Source organism: Bombina bombina, chromosome 2 (assembly GCF_027579735.1).
Source record: "Bombina bombina isolate aBomBom1 chromosome 2, aBomBom1.pri, whole genome shotgun sequence".
Taxonomy (NCBI): Eukaryota; Metazoa; Chordata; class Amphibia; order Anura; family Bombinatoridae; genus Bombina; species Bombina bombina.
In genome coordinates, this window is record NC_069500.1 from 1029261974 (window position 1) to 1029289762 (window position 27789).

The 27789-nt window shown below is 37.7% G+C and overlaps 1 protein-coding gene across 1 annotated transcript in view; it reads left to right on the forward strand.

The window, feature by feature from the left end:
- SPATA5 (spermatogenesis associated 5) overlaps positions 1-13669 on the forward strand; it is a 1265813-nt gene extending 1252144 nt beyond the window's left edge. Inside the window, exon 16 of the mRNA XM_053703628.1 lies at positions 13274-13669. Coding sequence (XP_053559603.1) covers positions 13274-13450 — 177 coding nt within the window. The 3' untranslated portion in view covers positions 13451-13669. The remainder of the gene's footprint in view (positions 1-13273) is intronic.
- Positions 13670-27789: the final 14120 nt, after the last annotated feature.

Here is a 27789-nt window from a genome sequence, read left to right on the forward strand (position 1 = left end):
AAAAAATGATAATAGGAGTAACTTAAAAAGTTGCTTAAAATTGCATGCTGTATCTGAATCACGAAAGAAAAAAATTGGTTTCAGTGTACCTTTAAAGTTTTATTAAAATATTTTTGTTTCCTTTACTACACATTTCCCAGCTTTGTAAAACCCACATTGCTATATTAATATACTTTATAACCTCTAAACAATATCTGCCTGTTTCTGGGACACTGCAGGCTGCCTCTTATCTCAGTTCACTTTATTAGCTTTCCACAGCCGGACACTGCTGGTTCATGTGTGCCATATAGATAATATTGTGCTCACTCTTGTGGAGTTATTCATGAGTCAGCAATGATTGGCTAAAATGCAAGTCTGTCAAAAGAACTGGGATGGGGAGGCGGTCTGTGGAGACTTGGGTACAAGTTTATAAAAAAAAAGAAAAAAAATGTTTTGTTTATCTGTGCTGTGTAGAAGATACAGATTTTAAGGACAGGGCTATATGTACATTTTTTTTACTTTGGGGAAGGTATAAAATACCCTAGTTAATTAAGTAAAGAATAGTAAAATAAATTCATCAGGAGTTCTGTCTAAATTACACAATTATCAGTGCAGCACCGAAAAATATTTTTGAAAGAGAATTGAAGAGGTCAAAAATAACACTACATTATGAAAGTGCAGCATTGCAAATAGAATCGAGAGAGCAACTGGAATTTTCATTTTTTTTTTTTTTATTGTTTTTAGACATAAATATTGAATTAAAGGAGGTAGAGAAATGGAAAAGAAAAGCTTTAAATTGTATAGAATGTCTGCTGCTCAGACAGGAATTCAGTGTAGATTTTTAGCTTCATTGGCCTTGTAAAAACCAGCCGCTCGGCACTAAGTGTAATATTGTTGCATGACAAAGCCACTTAAAGCTGTGCATGTTTTTGTGAAAGCTTCCTAAACATGCAGCTAAACCCTTTAAAATGAGACTAAACTGCTTTGGCTTCCATCAGCACACCATAAGCAGGGCAACAGCAAATGAACAAACAGGGAAAAGATGCTGAATGGGCAAACATTTAGCTGGTCCTTCGGTTCACAGGGATCGGCGTACTGGGAATACCAATCACTGTATTCTCTGCTGTACTGAAAACCACAATATCTCTTTTCATCCCACGAGCTCTTTTCATCCCAGCAATGTGTCCTTATGTCTTTAGACTGACACTGGCTTCCGCTGTCTGAAGTCCAGAGAACTAAACGGCACATACACGACATCTATAAACCTTTAACCTTTTTGTTTCTTTGTTTTTATGAACACCAACATAGGAGAGGGTTGTGTTGTCTACAGAAAAAAATGCATAAGTATTCTGGACCTTTTTTTTAAGAAATTAACTTTAAATGGCAAAAAAAGATATATATATATATATATATATATATATATATATCAGATTTGTATGCAACGCAGAACACTTTAGAAGCAAAAGAAGACAAAAAATTTCTATGAAACAGCTTATCAGTGTTCTTGGCTTACAAAGAAAGGATTCCATCACGCAACAGCCTGGGTGCTGAAATCAGAATATATTTTACCTCTCTCTGGTAACTCTGAACTTAAAGCTTATCAGTAATTTACTTCTATCTTTTCTGACTTACGGCTAGATTTGGAGTTTGGCGGTAAAAGGGCTGTTAACGCTCCGCGGGTTTTTTTCTGGCCGCACCATAAATTTAACTCTGGTATCGAGAGTTAAAACAAATGCTGCGTTAGGCTCCAAAAAAGGAGCGTAGAGCATTTTTACCGCAAATGCAACTCTCGATACCAGAGTTGCTTACGGACGCTGCCGGCCTCAAAAACGTGCTCGTGCACGATTCCCCCATAGGAAACAATGGGGCTGTTTGAGCTGAAAAAAAACCTAACACCTGCAAAAAAGCAGCGTTCAGCTCCTAACGCAGCCCCATTGTTTCCTATGGGGAAACACTTCCTACGTCTGCACCTAACACTCTAACATGTACCCCGAGTCTAAACACCCCTAACCTTACACTTATTAACCCCTAATCTGCCGCCCCCGCTATCGCTGACCCCTGCATTACACTTTTAACCCCTAATCTGCCGCTCCGTAAACCGCCGCCACCTACGTTATCCCTATGTACCCCTAATCTGCTGCCCTAACATCGCCGACCCCTATGTTATATTTATTAACCCCTAATCTGCCCCCCACAACGTCGCCGACACCTGCCTACACTTATTAACCCCTAATCTGCCGAGCGGACCTGAGCGCTACTATAATAAAGTTATTAACCCCTAATCCGCCTCACTAACCCTATCATAAATAGTATTAACCCCTAATCTGCCCTCCCTAACATCGCCGACACCTACCTTCAATTATTAACCCCTAATCTGCCGACCGGAGCTCACCGCTATTCTAATAAATGTATTAACCCCTAAAGCTAAGTCTAACCCTAACACTAACACCCCCCTAAGTTAAATATAATTTTTATCTAACGAAATAAATTAACTCTTATTAAATAAATGATTCCTATTTAAAGCTAAATACTTACCTGTAAAATAAATCCTAATATAGCTACAATATAAATTACATTTATATTATAGCTATTTTAGGATTAATATTTATTTTACAGGTAACTTTGTATTTATTTTAACCAGGTACAATAGCTATTAAATAGTTAAGAACTATTTAATAGTTACCTAGTTAAAATAATTACAAATTTACCAGTAAAATAAATCCTAACCTAAGATATAATTAAACCTAACACTACCCTATCAATAAAATAATTAAATAAACTACCTACAATTACCTACAATTAACCTAACACTACACTATCAATAAATTAATTAAACACAATTGCTACAAATAAATACAATTAAATAAACTATCTAAAGTACAAAAAATAAAAAAGAACTAAGTTACAGAAAATAAAAAAATATTTACAAACATAAGAAAAATATTACAACAATTTTAAACTAATTACACCTACTCTAAGCCCCCTAATAAAATAACAAAGACCCCCAAAATAAAAAATTCCCTACCCTATTCTAAAATACAAAAATTACAAGCTCTTTTACCTTACCAGCCCTGAACAGGGCCCTTTGCGGGGCATGCCCCAAGAAGTTCAGCTCTTTTGCCTGTAAAAAAAAAAATACAATACCCCCCCCCCAACATTACAACCCACCACCCACATACCCCTAATCTAACCCAAACCCCCCTTAAATAAACCTAACACTAAGCCCCTGATGATCTTCCTACCTTGTCTTCACCATGCCAGGTTCACCGATCCGTCCTGGCTCCAAGATCTTCATCCAACCCAAGCGGGGGCTAGACATCCACTGAAGAAGTCCAGAAGAGGGTCCAAAGTCTTCCTCCTATCCGGCAAGAAGAGGACATCCGGACCGGCAAACATCTTCTCCAAGCGGCATCTTCTATGTTCTTCCATCCGATGACGACCGGCTCCATCTTGAAGACCTCCAGCGCGGATCCATCCTCTTCTTCCGACGACTAGACGACGAATGACGGTTCCTTTAAGGGACGTCATCCAAGATGGCGTCCCTCGAATTCCGATTGGCTGATAGGATTCTATCAGCCAATCGGAATTAAGGTAGGAATTTTCTGATTGGCTGATGGAATCAGCCAATCAGAATCAAGTTCAATCCGATTGGCTGATCCAATCAGCCAATCAGATTGAGCTCGCATTCTATTGGCTGTTCCGATCAGCCAATAGAATGCAAGCTCAATCTGATTGGCTGATTGGATCAGCCAATCGGATTGAACTTGATTCTGATTGGCTGATTCCATCAGCCAATCAGAAAATTCCTACCTTAATTCCGATTGGCTGATAGAATCCTATCAGCCAATCGGAATTCGAGGGACGCCATCTTGGATGACGTCCCTTAAAGGAACCGTCATTCGTCGTCTAGTCGTCGGAAGAAGAGGATGGATCCGCGCTGGAGGTCTTCAAGATGGAGCCGGTCGTCATCGGATGGAAGAACATAGAAGATGCCGCTTGGAGAAGATGTTTGCCGGTCCGGATGTCCTCTTCTTGCCGGATAGGAGGAAGACTTTGGACCCTCTTCTGGACTTCTTCAGTGGATGTCTAGCCCCCGCTTGGGTTGGATGAAGATCTTGGAGCCAGGACGGATCGGTGAACCTGGCATGGTGAAGACAAGGTAGGAAGATCATCAGGGGCTTAGTGTTAGGTTTATTTAAGGGGGGTTTGGGTTAGATTAGGGGTATGTGGGTGGTGGGTTGTAATGTTGGGGGGGGGGTATTGTATTTTTTTTTTTACAGGCAAAAGAGCTGAACTTCTTGGGGCATGCCCCGCAAAGGGCCCTGTTCAGGGCTGGTAAGGTAAAAGAGCTTGTAATTTTTGTATTTTAGAATAGGGTAGGGAATTTTTTATTTTGGGGGTCTTTGTTATTTTATTAGGGGGCTTAGAGTAGGTGTAATTAGTTTAAAATTGTTGTAATATTTTTCTTATGTTTGTAAATATTTTTTTATTTTCTGTAACTTGGTTCTTTTTTATTTTTTGTACTTTAGATAGTTTATTTAATTGTATTTATTTGTAGCAATTGTGTTTAATTAATTTATTGATAGTGTAGTGTTAGGTTAATTGTAGGTAATTGTAGGTAGTTTATTTAATTATTTTATTGATAGGGTAGTGTTAGGTTTAATTATATCTTAGGTTAGGATTTATTTTACAGGTAAATTTGTAATTATTTTAACTAGGTAACTATTAAATAGTTCTTAACTATTTAATAGCTATTGTACCTGGTTAAAATAAATACAAAGTTACCTGTAAAATAAATATTAATCCTAAAATAGCTATAATATAAATGTAATTTATATTGTAGCTATATTAGGATTTATTTTACAGGTAAGTATTTAGCTTTAAATAGGAATCATTTATTTAATAAGAGTTAATTTATTTCGTTAGATAAAAATTATATTTAACTTAGGGGGGTGTTAGTGTTAGGGTTAGACTTAGCTTTAGGGGTTAATACATTTATTAGAATAGCGGTGAGCTCCGGTCGGCAGATTAGGGATTAATAATTGAAGTTAGGTGTCGGCGATGTTAGGGAGGGCAGATTAGGGGTTAATACTATTTATTATAGGGTTAGTGAGGCGGATTAGGGGTTAATAACTTTATTATAGTAGCGCTCAGGTCCGCTCGGCAGATTAGGGGTTAATAAGTGTAGGTAGGTGTCGGCGACGTTGTGGGGGGCAGATTAGGGGTTAATAAATATAACATAGGGGTCGGCGATGTTAGGGGCAGAAGATTAGGGGTACATAGGGATAACGTAGGTGGCGGCGATTTGCGGTCGGAAGATTAGGGGTTAATTATTTTAAGTAGCTTGCGGCGACGTTGTGTGGGGCAAGTTAGGGGTTAATAAATATAATATAGGGGTCGGCGGGGTTAGGGGCAGCAGATTAGGGGTACATAAGTATAACGTAGGTGGCGGTCGGCAGATTAGGGGTTAAAAATTTTAATCGAGTGGCGGCGATGTGGGGGGACCTCGGTTTAGGGGTACATAGGTAGTTTATGGGTGTTAGTGTAGTTTAGGGTACAGTAGTTAAGAGCTTTATGAACCGGCGTTAGCCAGAAAGCTCTTAACTCCTGCTTTTTTCAGGCGGCTGGAATCTTGTCGTTAGAGCTCTAACGCTCACTGCAGAAACGACTCTAAATACCAGCGTTAGAAAGATCCCATTGAAAAGATAGGCTACGCAAATGGCGTAGGGGGATCTGCGGTATGGAAAAGTCGTGGCTGTAAAGTGAGCGTTAGACCCTTTAATCACTGACTCCAAATACCAGCGGGCGGCCAAAACCAGCGTTAGGAGCCTCTAACGCTGGTTTTGACGGCTACCGCCGAACTCTAAATCTAGGCCTAATTATGGCAATGCAATACAGAAGGAAGAATGGTCCAGCTGTAGGTTTTAAAACTATTGGTACATAATCTTATCACTTAAAAGACTCGATAAGGACTACAGAAAGTTGGAAGACTGAAATATTATTCATAGCTTCTAATATAGGAGTTAAAGGCATAGTAAATTTAAAACCAAGCTTAATTAGTTTTGTATTCTTTGAGGAAGAGTAAACCTATATATGTTTAGGAGTGTGCACGTTTGTCTTTAGCATGCCATTTTAAATAAATTTGTTTCTATGATCAAATTTGCATCTTTAGCCCTCTATGGCAGCAGTGTTTTGCAGCCATATTTTAGCAGTCTTCATCTGTACAATCTTTTCATGCGGATAACAACCACATGTCTTACTCCTGGGGGGAGTGCTTTAGGAGCTCATCACAGCCCATTCCCCCCTAGACTTAGCCCTGCATCCCTTTTGGGGTTTTTAGCCCGGCCGTCACCAGGCTCTGAAATCCCAGAAGTGCCAGGTTGCTGCACAGGTCTTGAGAGAGCTGGATGGAGGGGGTAAGTATTCAATCCCCTCGATCTCAGCTCCTATAAGCCCTAGAAACCCCCAAGACCAATTGAAAGGCAATCACCTGCTCTTTAAAGTCTAAGCAAATAAAAATAAAATACACACAATTTGTAGGAAGTGGGTCTCTTTGGGCCTGTAACAGCTCAACAAAATATAATAATTGTGCATTTATTTGTGTAGAGACTCATGGGAGCCGCTATATGCAGATCAAAGCTATATACATATACCCAAATGACCCTTTTTATATGTGGATAACCCCTTCTTTTTACAACAGGGTTTAGAAGGGGAAAAAAGCACAGACTATTTTTTACAACCTTGTTTATTAAAATTTTAATAATAATATACACCTGGACCTGTATATCACCTGTCATGATTTATACATAAAATAATGGTATAGTTTGAATCTGCTGTGTCTGCTGAAAAAAAATTATATAATTTGCATGGGTTTCTCACTAAAAATGACTTACAGTGGGGCTTAAAAGTGAGCACCACCTAAAACTATAAAACAGCTCAGTACATGGTGTGGAAATGGCACAGCAGTTAAAGGGTTAAACATTGAGGCAGTAAAAGTAACAGTTTAGTTTCTATAAAGTACTTTAATTTCTATAATGTAATAGGTACCTCCATGTTGAAACATAGGTTTCCACTTATCTCTCCTATCTTGCTGAGGACAATTAGGAACAAAGTACATTATAGCAATGTTAAAGTAACTAACAGGGTTTCCCCTTATGCTATTTAATATCCTGTTAAAGGGACAGTCTAGACCAAACTAAACTTTCATGATTCAGATAGGGCATGTCATTTTAAACAACTTTCCACTTTACTTTTATCACCAATTTTGCTTTGTTCTCTTGGTATTCTTAGCTGAAAGCTAAACTTAGGAAGTTCATATGCTAATTTCATGTGTATCATATAGATATGCTCACGCATATGTAGTTACCGTGCAAGTCTATCAAAAGAACTAAAATAAGGGGCAGTCTGCAGAGGCTTAGATACAAGGTAATAACAGAAGTAAAAAGTATATTAATATAACTGTGTTAGTTATGCAAAACTAGGGAATGGGTAATAAAGGGCTTATCTGTCTTTTAAAATAATAAAAACTCTGGTGTAGGCTGTCCCTTTAAACTTTCATGATTCAGATAGAACATGCAATTTTAAATAACTTCCAAATTTACTTTTATCATCAAATTTGCTTTGTTCTCTTATCTCAGTGTATTTTGACAGTTTTTTACAGCTAGACACTGCTAGTTCATGCGTGCCTTATAGATAACATTGTGCTTACTCCCATGGAGTTACCTAGGAGTTAGCACTGATGGCTAAAAAGGGTGTCAAAAGAGCTGAAATAAGGGGGCAGTCTGCAGAGGCTTAGCTACAAAGTAATCACACAGGTAAAAAGTATATTAATATAACTGTGTTAGTTATGCAAAACTGGGGAATGGGTAATAAAGGGATTATCTATCTTTTTAAGCAATAACAATTCTGGAGTAGACTGTCCATTTTAACAAAATAAGGCTGTAATTAAATAAAAAGGAGACCAATCATCTCAATAAAAATAGTCTGTACTAGGGATAGCAAACCCATGATTGATTTTTTTTTTAACTGTGTAATTTTTTTTTACTCTGTGTGATCAGATTGGCATAAATAATCTAAATAAAAATAAAGGGACATTAAACTATTAAAGGGATAGTCTACTCCAGAATTTTTATTGTTTAAACAGATACATAATCCCTTTTTTACCCATTCCCCAGTTTTGCATAACCAACACGGTTATAATAATATAATTTTTACCTCTGTGATTACTTTGTATATAAGCCTTTTGCAGGCTTCCCCCGTAAAAAAATTTTTTTTCACAATCTTGCATTTTAGCCAATCAAGGCTGACTCATAAATAACTCCACGGAAGTGAGCACAATGTTATCTGTGTGGCAAACATGAACTAGTGCTGTCTCGCTGTGAAAAACTGTTACAATGCACTATAAGATAAGAGGCAGCCTCAAGGGCCAAGAAATTAACATATGAGTCTACATAAGTTTAGTTTTTAACAAATAAAAGAGAACAAAGCAAATTTGATTATAAAAGTATATTTGAACGTTGTTTAAAAATTGCTTGAAAGTCCCTTTAAGTACATTTTGTTTTAATTCCATAACATTTATATAAACAAACATAACTTAGTTGGTAATCCATAGCATTAATTCATTCAAATTCATAAATAAATCAGTAAGCCAGCTAAACAAGCAGTATGGTGGTAGCTCAGAGGCGGAATGCCAGCAAATTTGTTTTAGGTGTCACCTTGAGCATTAGTGCTATAGGTCCCCCAGCCCCTGATCTATACAGTGATTTGATGTAATTGTTTGCGCATTTCTTTAGGATAACTGAGCTCAGTTTCCCTGAAAGCAATGGAAGCTTTTTAAAAATGTATAGATAACATTACTGTAGTCCCAGAACAAATACCTATATGGCTACCTTATTGGGGGGGATACACTGAAATTGTCTTATTATTATTTAAGCACAGCATTGCAAAAGATCTGTATACAAAATACATTTTTTAAAGCATTGAAAGGACCACTAAACATGTTAGAATATAATAATAAATGTACAAAATTACAAAAATCCCAGCCACTGAGTCTTAGAGTCAAAAAGTTTTATTCTTCAACAAAAGATATGATCAAAATTGATCTTTCACAAAAAGCAATCATGAGTATCAAGGAAACATCAGGTGTAAGTTCACTCAAATCCACACATACCCCATCCACCAAACACATTCGTACTAACCCTCAGCAAAATAAAGAAAAACATCAAAGAAAAAACAATCATCAGAAACAAAATTTGCAATGTCACTCCCAGGGCGTCCCCAGAGAGTGAATGTTACGACACCACCCACTCAGGACCTCAAAGGATCAAGAACCATTGCGAGTGTCCACTCAATCTTCAACTCTGTAGTATTATATTAACCAAGAGTGTCTCATATTAATTGTGGCAACTCCCAAAACAAGAATGTCTCATTCGTTATAGAGCCTCCAGCTGTAACAATATGTATCTGTTTGAAACCATCAGCAATTTGTCTACTTGCCACTATATAAAGGTGGTCACAGGAGATATGAAATATTATGGTATTTGTAATCCATCATAGTAAATGCTGGTAACGGCTATAGTGACAAATCTTGTAATTGTTGAAATCTTTTGGTTCAGATGTCCCTTTAACCTGACGTGCTACCGGCCATACATTATGTTGCGGGGAGCTGTGAACGTACTAACGGCCCAAACACACACCCTTTTCACACTTCACTCACGGTATTGTGCACTGTCCCTTTATAGCAGAGGATATATCACACTCCACATTTTCCTTTTCACCAAAACTGCGAGTATCTCATACCCTCGTGGCAGTTCGTGACCATTAATGTGTTGTGAATGTGTTGTAAACAAAGCAAATGCTTGAACATTGGTATTACCTCCTTCAGCGTATATGAGTATATGTCGGTAGTGCCGTGAGACTCTCTGTCTTCAGTGTGGTTTCTATTGGCCCCCCGTATGGGTATCTAGTCTCACCTCGCAATTTCTGTGGCTTAGGTAGCACGATATCCAGGTAACTGTGGTGGCGTCTCCTCGTTCCGACGCGCGTTTCGGGACTCCGCCCCTTTCTCAAGGAATTTGCAGGTAATGGGGTGGAGGTGTGACTTAAATAGAATCAATAGTAATCTCATTGGCTACTCGCATACACACCCCCACTCTAACGTCACATTCTACACTCGTGTTTGTGAAAGCATTGCTGAGATAGAAAACGAATGAATCTAAGACTCACGAATAGCTGGTGATCGCTGCCGAGCAGGTACTAAATAGGCTCCACATAACTCCCCAGTGAAAATATGTCAATATATGACACCTTCAAGATCCAACCGCTGTACTTTCTCTGTTCAGGGGATTATAAATGTATGTATATAGAGGCATCCGCGGCAATTTTCAATTGTAGCTCTGTATCTGCCATCAATCAACGTACCTTACACGAACCATTCCCTCTCATCAGTATTCCGCGCACAGCGTGTTTAATCAGTATAAGTTAATATTTCATATTGAGTGTAATTTGTTCAATACCGGGGGTCCCGCCACGGGATATCCTATTTGTGTGAAACATTAGGGAGACTATATGCAGTCGGTTAAGGCAACGCATGTCTCAAAGGCCCTCTTTCTGACCCTATTCTATGCTTATTCTCACAAATGTGATATTTCTAACAAATGAATCATATAAAAGAAACTACTCGAGTTAGTGTATATCCGGACCATGTGCATTATTGCATCTTTCTGTCCAAAGAATCAATTAATCGGCTCAGACAAAGCCTATCCCAAGGGTCTCAAAGAGCCCTTTCCTACCCTATAGAATAGGGTAGGAAAGGGCTCTTTGAGACCCTTGGGATAGGCTTTGTCTGAGCCGATTAATTGATTCTTTGGACAGAAAGATGCAATAATGCACATGGTCCGGATATACACTAACTCGAGTAGTTTCTTTTATATGATTCATTTGTTAGAAATATCACATTTGTGAGAATAAGCATAGAATAGGGTCAGAAAGAGGGCCTTTGAGACATGCGTTGCCTTAACCGACTGCATATAGTCTCCCTAATGTTTCACACAAATAGGATATCCCGTGGCGGGACCCCCGGTATTGAACAAATTACACTCAATATGAAATATTAACTTATACTGATTAAACACGCTGTGCGCGGAATACTGATGAGAGGGAATGGTTCGTGTAAGGTACGTTGATTGATGGCAGATACAGAGCTACAATTGAAAATTGCCGCGGATGCCTCTATATACATACATTTATAATCCCCTGAACAGAGAAAGTACAGCGGTTGGATCTTGAAGGTGTCATATATTGACATATTTTCACTGGGGAGTTATGTGGAGCCTATTTAGTACCTGCTCGGCAGCGATCACCAGCTATTCGTGAGTCTTAGATTCATTCGTTTTCTATCTCAGCAATGCTTTCACAAACACGAGTGTAGAATGTGACGTTAGAGTGGGGGTGTGTATGCGAGTAGCCAATGAGATTACTATTGATTCTATTTAAGTCACACCTCCACCCCATTACCTGCAAATTCCTTGAGAAAGGGGCGGAGTCCCGAAACGCGCGTCGGAACGAGGAGACGCCACCACAGTTACCTGGATATCGTGCTACCTAAGCCACAGAAATTGCGAGGTGAGACTAGATACCCATACGGGGGGCCAATAGAAACCACACTGAAGACAGAGAGTCTCACGGCACTACCGACATATACTCATATACGCTGAAGGAGGTAATACCAATGTTCAAGCATTTGCTTTGTTTACAACACATTCACAACACATTAATGGTCACGAACTGCCACGAGGGTATGAGATACTCGCAGTTTTGGTGAAAAGGAAAATGTGGAGTGTGATATATCCTCTGCTATAAAGGGACAGTGCACAATACCGTGAGTGAAGTGTGAAAAGGGTGTGTGTTTGGGCCGTTAGTACGTTCACAGCTCCCCGCAACATAATGTATGGCCGGTAGCACGTCAGGTTAAAGGGACATCTGAACCAAAAGATTTCAACAATTACAAGATTTGTCACTATAGCCGTTACCAGCATTTACTATGATGGATTACAAATACCATAATATTTCATATCTCCTGTGACCACCTTTATATAGTGGCAAGTAGACAAATTGCTGATGGTTTCAAACAGATACATATTGTTACAGCTGGAGGCTCTATAACGAATGAGACATTCTTGTTTTGGGAGTTGCCACAATTAATATGAGACACTCTTGGTTAATATAATACTACAGAGTTGAAGATTGAGTGGACACTCGCAATGGTTCTTGATCCTTTGAGGTCCTGAGTGGGTGGTGTCGTAACATTCACTCTCTGGGGACGCCCTGGGAGTGACATTGCAAATTTTGTTTCTGATGATTGTTTTTTCTTTGATGTTTTTCTTTATTTTGCTGAGGGTTAGTACGAATGTGTTTGGTGGATGGGGTATGTGTGGATTTGAGTGAACTTACACCTGATGTTTCCTTGATACTCATGATTGCTTTTTGTGAAAGATCAATTTTGATCATATCTTTTGTTGAAGAATAAAACTTTTTGACTCTAAGACTCAGTGGCTGGGATTTTTGTAATTTTGTACTATTATTCAGTCTTTGACCGGACTTTATCCCGTGCCTGAGCGCACTAACTAGAAAGGGTGGTGCGGTCACACTTTATGGTATATATAATAATAAATGTATAATAAATAGACAATGCAAAAACACTTTGAATTTCACATAAGTAGCAGGTTTTTTCTTACAAATTTCAAAGTTTGTTTTATTTTTCTTCCCACTGCATCATGTGACAGCCAATAGCCAATCACGAAATACACATACATATATTCTGTGAATCTTACACATACTCAGTAGGTGCTGGTGCCTCAGAAAGTCTGCATATAAAAAGATTGTGCTTATTTAGAAAACGGATATGAATTGGAAAGTTGTTTAAATTGTGTCAGGCTCTAAAGTCTGCAGTATACACCTCAATCTCTCTGGACACAGTGGGACAACAATTTGCATGGTACATTTTCAGAAAAACTGGCAAAATAAATATAAAAAGTAAATTGCAGATTTCTAGACATAATACACATCGTATTTATCTGTTTTATTCTGAATTCATTAGATCTTTCATTTTAGGAAAACTAAAACTATGTGTGAAACTGGTTACTGTTAAATTGTTTTGTAACCCACTTCTTTGAGTCATTGGTGATTCATTTACAACACTAAATCGAGATATCTGTTGTCAATTTCCAGATGAAATGTTTCACTTTCTTGTACAATAGGATCAGTTTAATGAAAGCAAATGTTTTTACCATTACAGATTACAGCCGTATGCAGAGAAGCTGCACTTCTTGCTCTTCAGGAAGACATTCAAGCTCAGTGCATCATGGGAAGACATTTTGACCAAGCTTTGTCCATTGTTACACCAAGAATCCCGCAGTCACTGATTCAATTCTATGAGACTTACCAGCAAAAAAGTGGCCTGCACAATTTATAGATGTCTAATATAAAGTTGTTTACTTGTATCAAAATTAAAATGTTGACATATTGTTTAACACTGTGAGCATAATAATAATAAGATTAGATGTATGCAAACAATAATACTGTAATATGGTCTGGTTATTTACAAATACATATTTTAATAAGCTTGATATATTTATGCACTCAATATACTTTTAAAGGGACAATAAAGACATTAAACACCTTCTAAATACAAGACATTTCTGTTGTGTTGCCATAGTTCAGCCAAGTCTAAGCATCTAAAAAATAAACATTTTGCTTGCTTGTTTTTTAATAGCCATACTCCACTCACCCGTTGCCTTATTAGGCAGAGCCAATCTGGTCTTAAGTCTGCAGACAACAATGCTATTGTTTTAGACGCATTGTTTTGTAGTTGTTATCAGCTAAAGCCAATTAGAGAAAGATATATAGCAGGGTTAACCTTGCTAAGTTTTCAGAGTCAAATTAATTGAAAAGTGGGCAAGATAAATAATGAATTAAAATGCAAAATTGTTCTACTACACATAACCAATGCTTGTAGGACATAGCTGGACACATGAGAAGAAAGATTCTGAGAGGATTAACTAACTAGAGGGTGGAATGTTATCAACTATCTATGCCAAAGCATACCAGATTCATGGTCTATTGAGGATTATACATACAGTTCAAAATGTATGCAGTTGCTGGGAAACGTTTGCTAACCCCTTGGAATTACCTTGATATGGTCTGATCTTCAGCTAAGTCACAATTATAGACAAACAGAATATGACTAAACTAATAACACACAAACAGTTGTACTTTTCATGTTTTTATTGAATACATTGAGTAATGACTTCTCCAAAAGTTATTTGGAGTCAGGTGTTTCAATTAGGGAGATTAGATTGGAAGTGAGGGTTGCACTGTTCTGTTGTCATTTAAATAAAGGCACACAAAGCCTGGTTACTGACAAATCTGTTCTTCTCAAGAAAAGATTGGTTAGTGTGAACTATCCCTTGATCCCAATCATAACAACCTTGGTGTTCATCTATCCACAGTAAGGCGAATTGTCTACAAATAGAGAAAATTCAGGACTTTTGCTAATCTGTCTGGGAGTGGGCTTCTTCAAAGATCACTCCAAGTGCAGAAGGTGCAATTTTGAAAGAGATGAGAAAAAAATAAAAGAATTAACAACAAAAGACACCTAGGGATGTACATCTCAAGTTTACCTAAGACCACATGGATGTTCCACAACACTTCTGGAAAAGTTTGCTGTGGACAGATGAGACAAAAGTCGAACTTTGCATGGAGAAAAGAGGGCACTGCACACCAACGCCGAAACCTCACCTAAACTGTGACGCACGATGGAGGGAAAAATCACGGTTTGTGGCTTTCCTGCCTCAGGGCCTGGCGATCTCACAATCCTTGAGAGAATAATGAATTCAATAATGTATCAAGACATTTTACAGAAGAATGTCAGGCAGCAGTCCATGACCTCAAGCTAAAAAGAGCTTGGATAATGCAACAAAACAATGACCCAAAGCTCACAAGCAAATGTGCTCTAGCCAGCAACATACATTACTCAATAATGCTTGGCCAAGCCTATCAGGTCACGTGACCAAACTGAAACCCTAGGGTAGTTGAAGGAAGTGCAATCAAATGGAGATGAAATGTGTATAGCTAAAAAAAAAAAAAAAAGGACAATGATTGTCAGAAAGAAAAAATACAATTAGTGGAAATGGTCAGTAGAAAATGGTCCCCAGCACTAATACAACCCTTGGTATTTAGCTTTCCAGTCACATTAGCAACCACAAATTATAGCCAACACTGGTTGCAAAACTGCTGAACCAAAACAAAATACAAAAAGCCTGAAGAAGAAACATCTGAGGTGTTGAAGTATGCAGTGAAACGCCTTGTTTTATTACTATATTGTTCAACTAAAATGGTATCACTGAAGAAGCAGCCACTGCTTCAGGCAATGATAAATCTGGTAAACACTAGAGGAAATAGACTTAATTACAACACCCCTAGTGCTGCAGAGTTCAATATGGAGAGTGGCACGGCTACACCACGATAAACATATAGTAAAAAACCCACAAAAACATATAGAAAAAAACAAACTAGTTACACTCAACAAAATACGGTACCTCAAAATAAATGTAACATTCTGTTTTCCTGCATAACTATATATCTAAAAGAAATGAAAATCGGATTACATTAAACTTGGAAAAAATATAGCAAAGTACAATCCATCAGGCAGATAAATAAATAAACAAACAAAGTTTCATATGCTTTAAGATCCCAAATGAAAAAATGTTACATAAAAAACACTGGTATTTGAGCCATACATTTTCATTAAAGGGACATTAAGCACTAAACATATGATACATATAATGATGAATTCAAACCAAAGGTTTGCCTGATGAGGATTATCAGATCCACATTTATATTAGTTGTTTACATTTTAAAAGGGTTTATCTCCGTTATGTAATGGGTGCTGCCCTAGGTTTTTCTTGGTTTAACAGCCTGTTGTCTCCTCTGTTTATGGCACTTTTATAAATGAGAGATTAGAGCAGAGCTTTCCAAAAATTTTATGTTGGTGACACACTTTTTAGACCTACATCATTTTGCAACACAGTAATTCAGTTGTACTTGCAAACATGAGGTTAAACTAACTTGTTTTAAGAGATACGGACACAAACATAAATGATATAATAACAACATGTATTTACAAGTAACAGTATGTATGTGCAAGAATTAAAAAAAGTTTAATAACACCAATAGCTACTTACTATTTTAATGGGATGTATGAGGTTGATGGGATGAACACAGTTTCTGAATATTTAGTGGGATATTAGATAAAGACACTCGCATTTTATCATCAAGCATTTTTAAAGCTTCCACTTCCTATCCATATATCAAGAGCAGGAGCAGCAATGCACTACTGGGAACTAGCTGCAAAAATCCCACCTTGACTTCTGACTTCAGCTCAGCGTTTAAGCTGCTGCCCTCAGAGCTCTGCGAGTCCGACTGACCACTGCCACGCTGCAAACACACTGCTGCCCCACTCACTGACTACACGTGCAGTCACAAGCCGAGGAGACTAAACGTGCAATCAGGAGCCAATTTTACCACCAAAGCCGCCAATGGGAATAGTTTCAGTTCCCGCTGAGCCGTACCAATAGGTTAAGATGATCTGTGACCCACTAGGTATCAATCACGTGTCAACTACGTGATATGCATAGCAGGCAGGCGGAAAGTCAGAAACCAAAAAAAAAATTGAAAATTTTAAAATATTTGCCCTTACTCAGGGACACACCTACACACTGCTGCCGACACACTAATGTGTCACACCACACGGTTTGGAAAGCACTGGATTAGAGTAACAGTCTGACAGACTATAATCTTCCCTTAAAAACTATCCAAATATTATGCCAAACCATACTGCTTTCAATAATAAATTCCAGTTACATGATTCCAAACGTTTATGCAGGTTACAGGACTATTGGTAACAAAAATGACAATATTTGTATATTGCCAATCTAAATAAATATCTAAAACTAAAATTTGTCCCAGTGAAACCTGCTTTTTCTAGACCAGGGGTTTTCAAACCTGTCCTCAGGCCAGATTTTTAGGATTACCAAGGACAGGTTTGAAGACCAAAATTTTAGAGCAGCAGTTTTCAAAGTGAGAGTCGGGCTTCACCAGGTAGCGCTAGAGCATATAAGGGGAGGTGCAGAGTCACTTACTTATGGAAACCACAAGCAGCAAGAACAACAGACGATGACACCATTTTGTGGTAGAATAAGGCAAAGGGAGGGATGTGGCAGGAAGAAATGAGGTTGAAATCGCTTTTGTTGATCAGTTTAACACAGGAGTAACAAAGTGCAAATTGAAACACTCTTCAAGTACTTTTTTGGTTGAGCAGCTGTGTGTGAACCCTGGATCAGATATAAATTCCCCAAATTAAATCGAACAATAAATATTAAAATAAATAAATAAAGTAACATCTATTATGAGGGGGACACGGTCTTGTAAGCTTCGTCAGAGGGGGGAGGCCCATCGCCTAAGATTTTGAAAACCCCTGTTCTAGACCATAAAAATGTAGGGGTGTAAAGATTTATATTTTATCCATTGTCTACTTTTTTTTTACCTCTCTCCTTAGAGCATTGAACATTTAAAAACAATAGTAAATAGTACACCGCAGGTAACTGAGGTTTGGGGGTGCCACAGTAATAAAAGGCACTGCATCCCCAGCACCTACTAGAACTGCCACTGCCGTTTAGAGAATTAAAGACAAATTGTGACTTTTCCACCTAAAAAGAAGAGGCTTAGCTATTGCATTGTTTGGTTTACTTTAAATCCATCTAGGTTTAAACCCTGTAATCCTATTTGTTTTCTCCACTATCCTGTAATACCCCTATAGTCTCGCACAGAAACATCTTTTATATTGGAACACATTCCTGCTGAGGGTTTTTTATCAGTTAAATATTTGTACGTTGCCAAATTTATGAAAAGCAATATCTTTTGTTTAATTCCATTTTGTTACTACTGCAAAAAACCTTAAGAAATATATATCTCCCTATTTCATTTTATTTGATGGAGTAATTCACTTAAGGCTTTCCTTATTAAATAGGAGAAAGGCTACAAGTATCCTTTTATCTTAATGCTATTTTCTGCTTGAGTGCAACTTTTGTTATATTCTTTGAGAGAAACTAACAGAATTTTGCAAAAAAGTCCTCATGCATAGGTAGGGAAACTTGATAATGCTTCATGTTATTGTCTGCTAGTTTGGAGACTTAGGGCTAGATTTATTAAAGCTGAGGCGGACAGGGGCGCGTATGGCCGCGCGCAGCCAATCACACGCGGGCAGGAGCTGTTAATCTCCTCGGTCTAACTAGACCGAGGAGATTGAATTTCGCCACCTTAGAGGTGGCGAAGAGGTTAGGAAAGCGGCGGTCTGGTGACCACTGCTTGATAAATGACGGCGAGAACTTGCAGCCGTAGGGCTTTAATAAATCTAGCCCTTATTCTCTGTTGCTCAGATAACCTTTGAAGGGAAATGCTTCTATCAAGCATATAAAATAGCACAATTTACACACTAAAAATATGTTTTTTATTAGCTGTAGAATTGTTAAGCAAAGGCTGTATAAATGTAAAGTAAAATGATACCACAATAGCAGTTGCATACTTCCTACTAATACTAAATGGCTTAAAAGACACATCATTGCTAGACTAAAATGGCCCTTTAAAGGGGCAACATACACCAATGTTCATATAACTGCATGTAATAGATTCTACTATAGAGAAGACTATGCACAGATACTGATATAACAATCCAGTGGAAAACCTTTTAAAAACTTACTTAGAAGCTCTCAATTTAACACTGTTAATTGGATAAGCCTGGGGCACCCACTGAAATGGGCTGATAGCAGAACCTTCCCTGCATATGAAAAGACCCATTATACAAACAGAAGCAGCCTGAATCAGTATACATTTAAAACTTTGGGGCTTGGTTAGGAGTCTGAAAATCAGCACAATGTTATTTTAAAATAAGCAAAAGTATAGTACATTTTTACAAAAACACACCGATGAGCTATATAAATGGATCATCTACAAAACATTTATGAAAAGAAAAAGTGTATAATGTCCATTTAAGGGGACAATCACAGGCAAGCAGCTGATAATAGTACATTATATTTAAACATGCTGAAGGAACATCTTTCTCTCCAACCCCCACTGGGAGATTGATTTCTGCTGTTGCCTCTTTTATATAGCCAATGGTTCCAAGGGCAAAATCAGCTATCTCAAATGGCAAAATAAAGGTAAATTATCTATTTGTAAACAATAAAATACACTCCAGCAGGTAAAATGGATTGGTAGGAACACATTAAAGGGACATTAAACCCCAAAATGTTCTTTCATGATTCAGACAGAGAATATCATTTGAAAACAAAATTCCAATTTACTTCTATTATCTAATTTGCTTCACTCTTTAGATATCCTTTGTTAAAGAAATAGCAATGCACATGGGTGAGCCAATCGCATGAGGCAAATATGTGCAGCCACCAATCAGAAGCTACTGAGCCTATCTAGATACATTTTTCAGGAAGGAATATCAAGAGAATGAAGCAAATTAGATAACAGAAGTAAATTAGAAAGTTGTTTAAAATGGTATTCTCTATCTGAATCATGAAAGAAAAAATTTGGGTTTAATGTCTCTATAAGTAGGAGAAAATTTTACATTGCAACGTAAGTCATCCATCAGTGCTTTGCAGGGAAATTTATAGATTGAACATTGCTTCCAAGATTACCAACCAGCCCAATATTTTTGTTCCCTTTCATGTATAACAATCAGAGTCTTAATTATTTGTGTCACATTTTTCCCCCGTATTTATAAGGACATCTAAGCTCATGCTCCCAAATCTAATTTTTTCCTTCTGTAACTTATTTTTGCTATCGTACCTTGTATAAATAAATAAGCTTCATTTACTCTCAAATAAGCTCATTTTGAGCATTTCTTTATCAACTGTCCCAGAACAATATTAGGAGCGCAATCCGATACACGGCGTAGTTTTCCGCGCAAGCAAGGGAACCCGCGTTGCCCGTAGTTTCACCTTGCACATCGGGGTATTACATATACCCCGCCGGCAGTTGCTAAAGTGCCGTAAGTCAGATAAACTAGCGATGTCCAGAAATGAGCGTAACTACAAATTTCTGGAGTCGCCAGTGACTTGCGGCACTTTAGAAACTGCCTGCGCCTAAAAAAACTAACTAAAATATTAAATTAACTGTCTAACCTGCCTCCCAAAAATCAGCCCGATACATATACCCCTATATCCGCAATCCCCCCTCTCACTCCTAATAATAAATGTATTAACCCCTAGACCGACAACCCTCCACAACGCAATAAGCCTAATTATTAACCCCTAAACCGCCATAGCCCACACCGCAATAAACCCATCTTAGTATTAACCCCTAAACCGCCACTCCCGGACCCCGCTGCCACCTGCATTAAATTTATTAACCCCTAATCTGACCCCCTACACCGCCGCCACCTACATTAAATATATTAACCTCTAATCTACACCGCCGCCACCTACATTAAATTTATTACCCCCTAAACCTAAGTCTAACCCTAACACCCCCCTAATTTAATTATTATTTAAATAAATCTAAATAATATTACTATTATTAACTCAATTATTCCTATTTAAAACTAAATACCTATAAAATAAACCCTAAGATAGCTACAATATAATTAATAATTACATTGTAGCTATTTTAGGATTTATTTTTATTTTACAGGTAAGTTTGTATTTATTTTAACTAGGTACAATAGCTATTAAATAGTTAATATTAAATCAACCAATCAGATTTTTCCTACCTTAATTCCGATTGGCTGATAGAATCCTATCAGCCAATCTGAATTCGAGGAACGCCATCTTGGATGACGTCATTTAAAGGGATATTCATTCGTCGTTAGTCGTCGGCCTAGAAGGATGCTCTGCGCCGGAGGTCTTCAAGATGGAGCCGTTCCTCGTCGGATGGATGAAGATAGAAGATGCCGCTTGGATGAAGATGTCTGCCGGTCTGGATGTCCTCTTCTGCCTGGATAGGATGAAGACTTCTGCCGGTCTGGATGTCCTCTTCTGCCCCATCGGATGAAGACTTCGGCCCGGCTGGGTGAAGACAGCTCAAGGTAGGGTGATCTTCAATGGGGTAGTGTTAGGTTTTTTTAAGGGGGGATCAGGTGGGTTTTAGAGTAGGGGTGTGTGGGTGGTGGGTTGTAATGTTGGGGGGGGATTGTTCTTTTTTTTACAGGTAAAAGAGCTGATTACTTTGGGGCAATGCCCCACAAAAGGCCCTTTTAAGGGCTATTTGTAATTTAGTTTAGGGTAGGGCATTTTATTATTTTGGGGGGCTTTTTTATTTTATTAGGGGGCTTAGATTAGGAGTAATTAGTTTAAACTTCTTGTAATATTTTTTTATTTTTTGTAATTTAGTGTTTGTTTTTTTGTACTATAGTTTATTTTATTTAATTGTATTTAATGTTAGATAATTGTAGTTAATTTATTTAATTAATTTATTGATAGTGTAGTGTTAGGTGTATTTGTAACTTAGGTTAGGATTTATTTTACAGGTAATTTTGTAATTATTTTAACTAGGTAGCTATTAAATAGTTATTAACTATTTAATAGCTATTGTACCTAGTTCAAATAAATACAAAGTTGCCTGTAAAATAAAAATAAATCCTAAAATAGCTACAATGTAATTATTAATTATATTGTAGCTATCTTAGGGTTTATTTTATAGGTAAGTATTTAGTTTTAAATAGGAATAATTGAGTTAATAATAGTAATATTATTTAGATTTATTTAAATATTAATTAAGTTAGGGGGGTGTTAGGGCTCGACTTAGGTTTAGGGGGTAATAAATTTAATGTAGGTGGCTCAGATTAGAGGTTAATACATTTAATGTAGGTGGCGGCGGTGTAGTGGGGTCAGATTAGGGGTTAATAAATTTAATGGAGGTGGCGGCAGGGTCCGGGAGCGGTGGTTTAGGGGTTAAACACTTTTAGGTGCGGCGTCGTCGTCCGGGAGTGGCAGTTTAGAGGTTAATACATATAATGTAGGTGGCAGCGGGGTACGGGAGCGGCGGTTTAGGGCTTAATACACTTTATTAGGTATTGCGGTGGGGGATTGGGGTTGACAGGTAGATAGACATTGCGCATGCATTAGGTGTTAGTTTTTTTTTTTGCAGGCATTTTAGGGAGTTACGGTGCTCCCATACTCAGCGCAAGGCCTGCTACGGCTGCATTTGATGGCAAGGTGAAAATGGAGTAAGATTTCTCCATTTTCACCACGTAAGGCCTTGCGCTGGATATTGGATACCAATTTACGACGCGGTCCCATGTAAGCCTATGGGAGTAAAAATTGCGGGCGACGAGTGAACTATACGTGCCGCATTTATATGTATACTGTGTATAGGATACCAAACCCGCTCAAAAAATGGTGTCGCTGGCTTTTGCGGGCGATGCTGCATATCGGATGAGGCCCTAGATAAGAGCTAACCTGAAAATCTGTTCAGTTTGTGGCTTTCTACAATTAAACATATTCATCTCTTGGTTAAAAGGTGTGTAAACACTCCGCTTACAAGCACTCCCCTATTCATAAGGCCAGTTACAAAAAGGATCTTACTCTTAATTATAAGGAATGAAGAAAAAAAAAAGCAAATGTTTGCTTTAAGGATAAAGAGAAACAGTTTTAAGATGGGCATATGTGACAATTGTTCTCAGTGTAGAAAAGGAGGTAAAAATCCTTTAGTAAAATAAGAGTAATGTCTCCTCACAACTAGTACTGTTCTCTTGGGAATCATTACACAAAACACAACAAATAATCAATTTATTGCAGGCTAGAGTGAGAGGTCAGCTGTCCCAGGTATCAAATTAATTCCAACATGTTACTACTACACTTTTCTTGTTAGTGCTAAGCAAAACTAAATAAAACCAGTCACTTAGACACTACATATAATAGATTCTATAGAAACAAAGATTTTGATGACAGATTAGAACATAAAGTCTATGTAGGCTGGCCATATTCCTATTGACTCAAAGGGACATTACATTCCAAATATAATTCCCCATACAGTTTTTAATTGTTCATAGTACAATAAAATGTTACAATGCACTTTTATTATTTATTTTTCAAAACTTTTCCTATTTTTTAACTTTGAAAATTGTTTTTTTTTTCACTGTCCCACCGAGTCTGTTAGGACTAAAAACCCTTACACTGCAACATGCTAAAATTCCTCTAAAATTGCATGGCGGAAAAAAGTGACATTAAACTCAAAAGTCTTCTATCATCAAATGGAAGAACAGTTAGGCAAATTAAAATATTTATTGCATGAAGAATGTTAAATTAAAGCTGTTCAAATTGATATTCATCTTAACCAGAATATATATTTGGGAATAACTGAACTTCATACTGGACAACACATTCTTCCACAAGTTTGGACAACACCACATCTGTCTATTGGTGGGCTGTTACATGCTAACAGAAGCTTGAAACCAAAAACAAAATTTATGTTTACCTGATAAATTAGTTTTTTTCATGACGGTGAGAATCCACAAGACATTGCATGTGGGAAATTACCCTTCAGTCCACTAGGAGAAGGCAAAACACTCCAACACACTAGAGCTTTAAATCCCTCACACTTGAATCCTCAGTCATACATATTGCCAAGCAGATGGAGGTAACAGAAAAGCATTAAAGACAAAGCGGGACAAATTAAGTCCAAAACCAGTACTGCCACCAACTGTGAAAAAGAATGGGTGGGGCTCATGGACTCTCACCATCAGGAAAAAAAATAATTTATCAGGTAAGCATAAATTTTGTTTTCTTTCATCAGATAATGAGAATCAATAAGACAACACGTGGGAATCTATACCGAAGCAGCGAAGACCACCATGTAATAGTGGGGACAAACAGTTATGTCAGGTACATTACTGATCAGTCACTACGGCCCACAGAACTTTCCTGCCAAAAGCAACCTCAGAAGAGGTAAACACATCAAAGTGAAAAAAATCTGAAAGTGTATGCAAAGAGGACCAAGTAGCTACTTTACAAATCTGCTCCATAGAAGCTGCATTACAAAAGTCACAAGAAGTGGTAACTGCTCTAGTGGAATGAGCAGTAATGCGCTCAGGGGTACTTCCCTGCAACCAGGTATGCCTTGTGAATCGGTGCCTTAAGCCATACAGCTTTAATAACCGTCATAGGTTTCTAACTCTTGCAAGGTTTAAAAAAAATAATAATAACAAAGAAGAGTAAAGCGTAAAATCCTTTTTGGCTTCCAGATAAAAATTGTATGCTCTCACAGCATCCAGATTGTGAAGAAGTCACTGCTATGAATTTTTAGGAGCTGGACATAAAGATCGAACCACAATTTCCTGATTAATATAATCAGAAGAAACAACTTTAGGAAGTAAGGAATAGCTTGTTTGAAGAACAGCCTTATCCTGATAAAAATATAGATTAGTAGGATAACAAGATAGAACTGAACACTCAGAAACTCTCCTGACGGAAGAAATAGAACCTTCCACAATAAAATGTGAAGGTCTAGACCATGCATAGGTTCAAATTAAGGAGCATAAAAAAAATCTTAAAAAGAGATTAAGATTTCAGAGAAGAGAATCTGTTTTAAAGGCTGATCTGATACAGATCAAGGCATGAACAACGTTCTAAATATAAGGAAGCTTGTTTTGTGATACGATATATGATGCTTAAGAGAACTGGCTGCTAAGCGATTTTCTCCAGACTGTCCTGAAAAAAACTGTATCACTCTAGGATAGAAAACCTTTCTATCCTTGTGTGCTGCTAAGGAATACCGCTGGTATCCCTTAGCAGCATACCAGGATAGAAAGATTTTCCAAACCTTAAGATATATGGACCCGGTAATCAGAGTATCAATAACCTTATCAGATACCCATCTTTGGGCAGCACTATGAGTCCAATGTCCATGCTCTCAAACCTAGCACATTGAGATCCTGATAAAAGAAAGGGCATTGTGGAAGAAGGTAAGAGGACATTTGAATCAGATGCATACTAAGTCCTGCAAGGCCGCGCTGGAACAAAAGAGAATGACGTTCTGGCTATCACTCTGGATACCAACAGAAATGGAGGAAAATTAGATTGAAAGACCAAGGAACCACTAAAGCATCTGTTCAATCTGCCCGAGGATCATGAGACCTGGCACAATACTGGGATAGCTACAAATGAGAGCTATATCTGGCATGCTCCAATTTCTCACTATCTGGTTGAATACCTCCTGGTTCAGAGACAATTCCTCCAAGTGAAGACACTGGTAGCTGAGAAAGTAAGCATCCCAATTGATCACTTTCAGGATGTGAAGAGATGGGATGATGTAATGACTGCATTCTACTCAAGTGATAAGGCGACGACTTCCTTCATTGCCAGTGAAATGCAAGTTCCGCCTTGTTAATTGATGTAAGCCACTGCTGTGACATTGTCTAATTGGAATCTTTAAAAAGGGATTTCTGCATGGGGCCAACTCTGTAGTGCCTTGAAGCTCATGTGGAGTTCCAGAAAGTTTATTGGTAAACTTGCCTCCCATGGAGACCAAACTCCTTATACACACTGTGACCCCAAGACCACACTCCAACCTCTCAGGATGATATCTTTAGTTATCACCAGCCATGTTGGCCAAAGAAAGTAAGCCCCTGGACAGGGTGGATAAGAATAATTTTTATTTAATATTTAAATTGGATTTTTTTTTTTTAATAATATGCTCTCCAAGGAAAAATCTGTCTAAAGATTTTCTATTTAAAGGGACAGTCAACACCAGATTTTTTGTTGTTTAAAAAGATAGATAATCCCTTAATTACTAATTCCCCAGTTTTGCATAACCAATAGTTATAATTTTACACATTTTACCTCTGTAATTACCTTATATCTAAGCCTCAGCAGACTGCCCCCTTATTTCAGTTCTTTTGACAGACTTGCATTTTAGCCAATCAGAGCTGACCGCATGGTAAATTCACGTGCATGAGCTCAATGTTATCTATATGAAACACGTGAACTAATGCCCTCTAGTGGTGAAAAACTATCAAAATGCATTTAGATTAGAGGCGGCCTTCAAGGTCTAAGAAATTAGCATATGAACTTCCTAGGTTTAGCTTTCAACTAAGAATACCAAGAGAACAAAGCAAAATTTGTGATAAAAGTAAATTGGAAAGTTGTTTAAAATTACATATCCTATTTGAATCATTAAAGTTTGTTTTGGACTTGACTGTCCCTTTAAGATAAACTTTAATTCAAAGGTTATGTATCCTGAAATGAGGATTATTTTTATTTTGTAACATAAGGCTGTATATTCATGGCTGTAATGTTTAACTTTATTAGTAAATTTTGTTAATCCATTCACAATATCATGCTCTCCCAGAGATTTCTGTAAGAATATTTTGGGCATTTTTTCTGTCTAGAACATATTCTTGGTTTTGTAGTTCTCAAACCTGTAAATTTATGTCTGCAGAAATAGCATGCCTCTCCTTCACAGCAAAAATGTTATGAAATAAACATACAAAGTTGAAGAATAGATCTTAACCCTTCACACCATGCCATCCTAACTGCGCTGGGCTTTAGCGATGTTACGACGGCATGGAACCTCCTAACCATTTGGCTGTGCTAAAGCTATAGAAGCTTCCTAAATGAGATTGCGGGCTGTAGGGCGTGCCTAGCATCATAGGCACTCCCCCCTAACCTGATGTCCGATGTAGACAAATAATTGCCGGCGGGAAAGGGTTAAAGGGACATGAACCCACCATTTTTATTTTACAATTCAGACAAAGCATACAGTTTTCAACAACTTTTAGATTTTTTTAGATTTACTTCTATTATTCAATTTGCTTCATTCTCTTGGTATCTGTTATTGAAGGAGCACCAATGCACTACTGTGAGCTAACTGATCATATTGGGTGAGCCAATGACAAGAGGCATATATGTGCAGCCACCAATCAGCAGCTAGCTCACAGTAGTGCACTGCTGCTCATAAGCCTACCTAGGTATACTTATAAACAAAGGATAAAATGAAAATGAAGCAAATTAGATAACAGAAGTCATGAAAGTTTCATTTTGACTTTACTGTCCTTTTAATCCCTTTGTTCCCCTGCAATTCTATTTACACAGAATCAACCCCTTGCTAAATTTCAAGAATCTCAATTACTAGAAGATTGTTTGGAGTGGGATAGATCTGCACAAGGACCTAAGTGTGAGGAGGAAGGGAACAAGCAGTAAAAATGTAACCTATAATATTATTGTTTTAGTTATATAAAACTATTTATTATTATTAAAGGGACACTGAACCCAGATTTTTTTCTTTCATAGTTCAGATAGAGGATGCAATTTTAAGCAACTTTCTAATTAACTCATTAACTCCAATTATTCATTTTTCTTCATTCTCTTGCTATCTTTATTTTAAAAGTAGGAATGTGATGCATAGGAGCCGGCCCATTTTTGGTTGAGAACCTGGGTTATGCTTGCTTATTGGTGGGTAAATGTAAGCCTCCAATATGCTAGCGCTATCCATAGTGCTGATCAAATATGAATGATTGGAGATAGTTCACTTCCGCATATCATAATTATGTATATATTTCTAATGTACTAATTTACTGATATAACTGGAAAAATAATCTGAAAAGTTATAAAAATTAAACCTTTATGTAGGAAACCATGATTTAAATTGAGTCTTACGGACTGGTGATTTAAATCAGATCCACCCTGCTCCTGGATAATGGATTGTACTCTCTCTGCACTTGACACTCTCGCTCCGCCCCAACTTCGC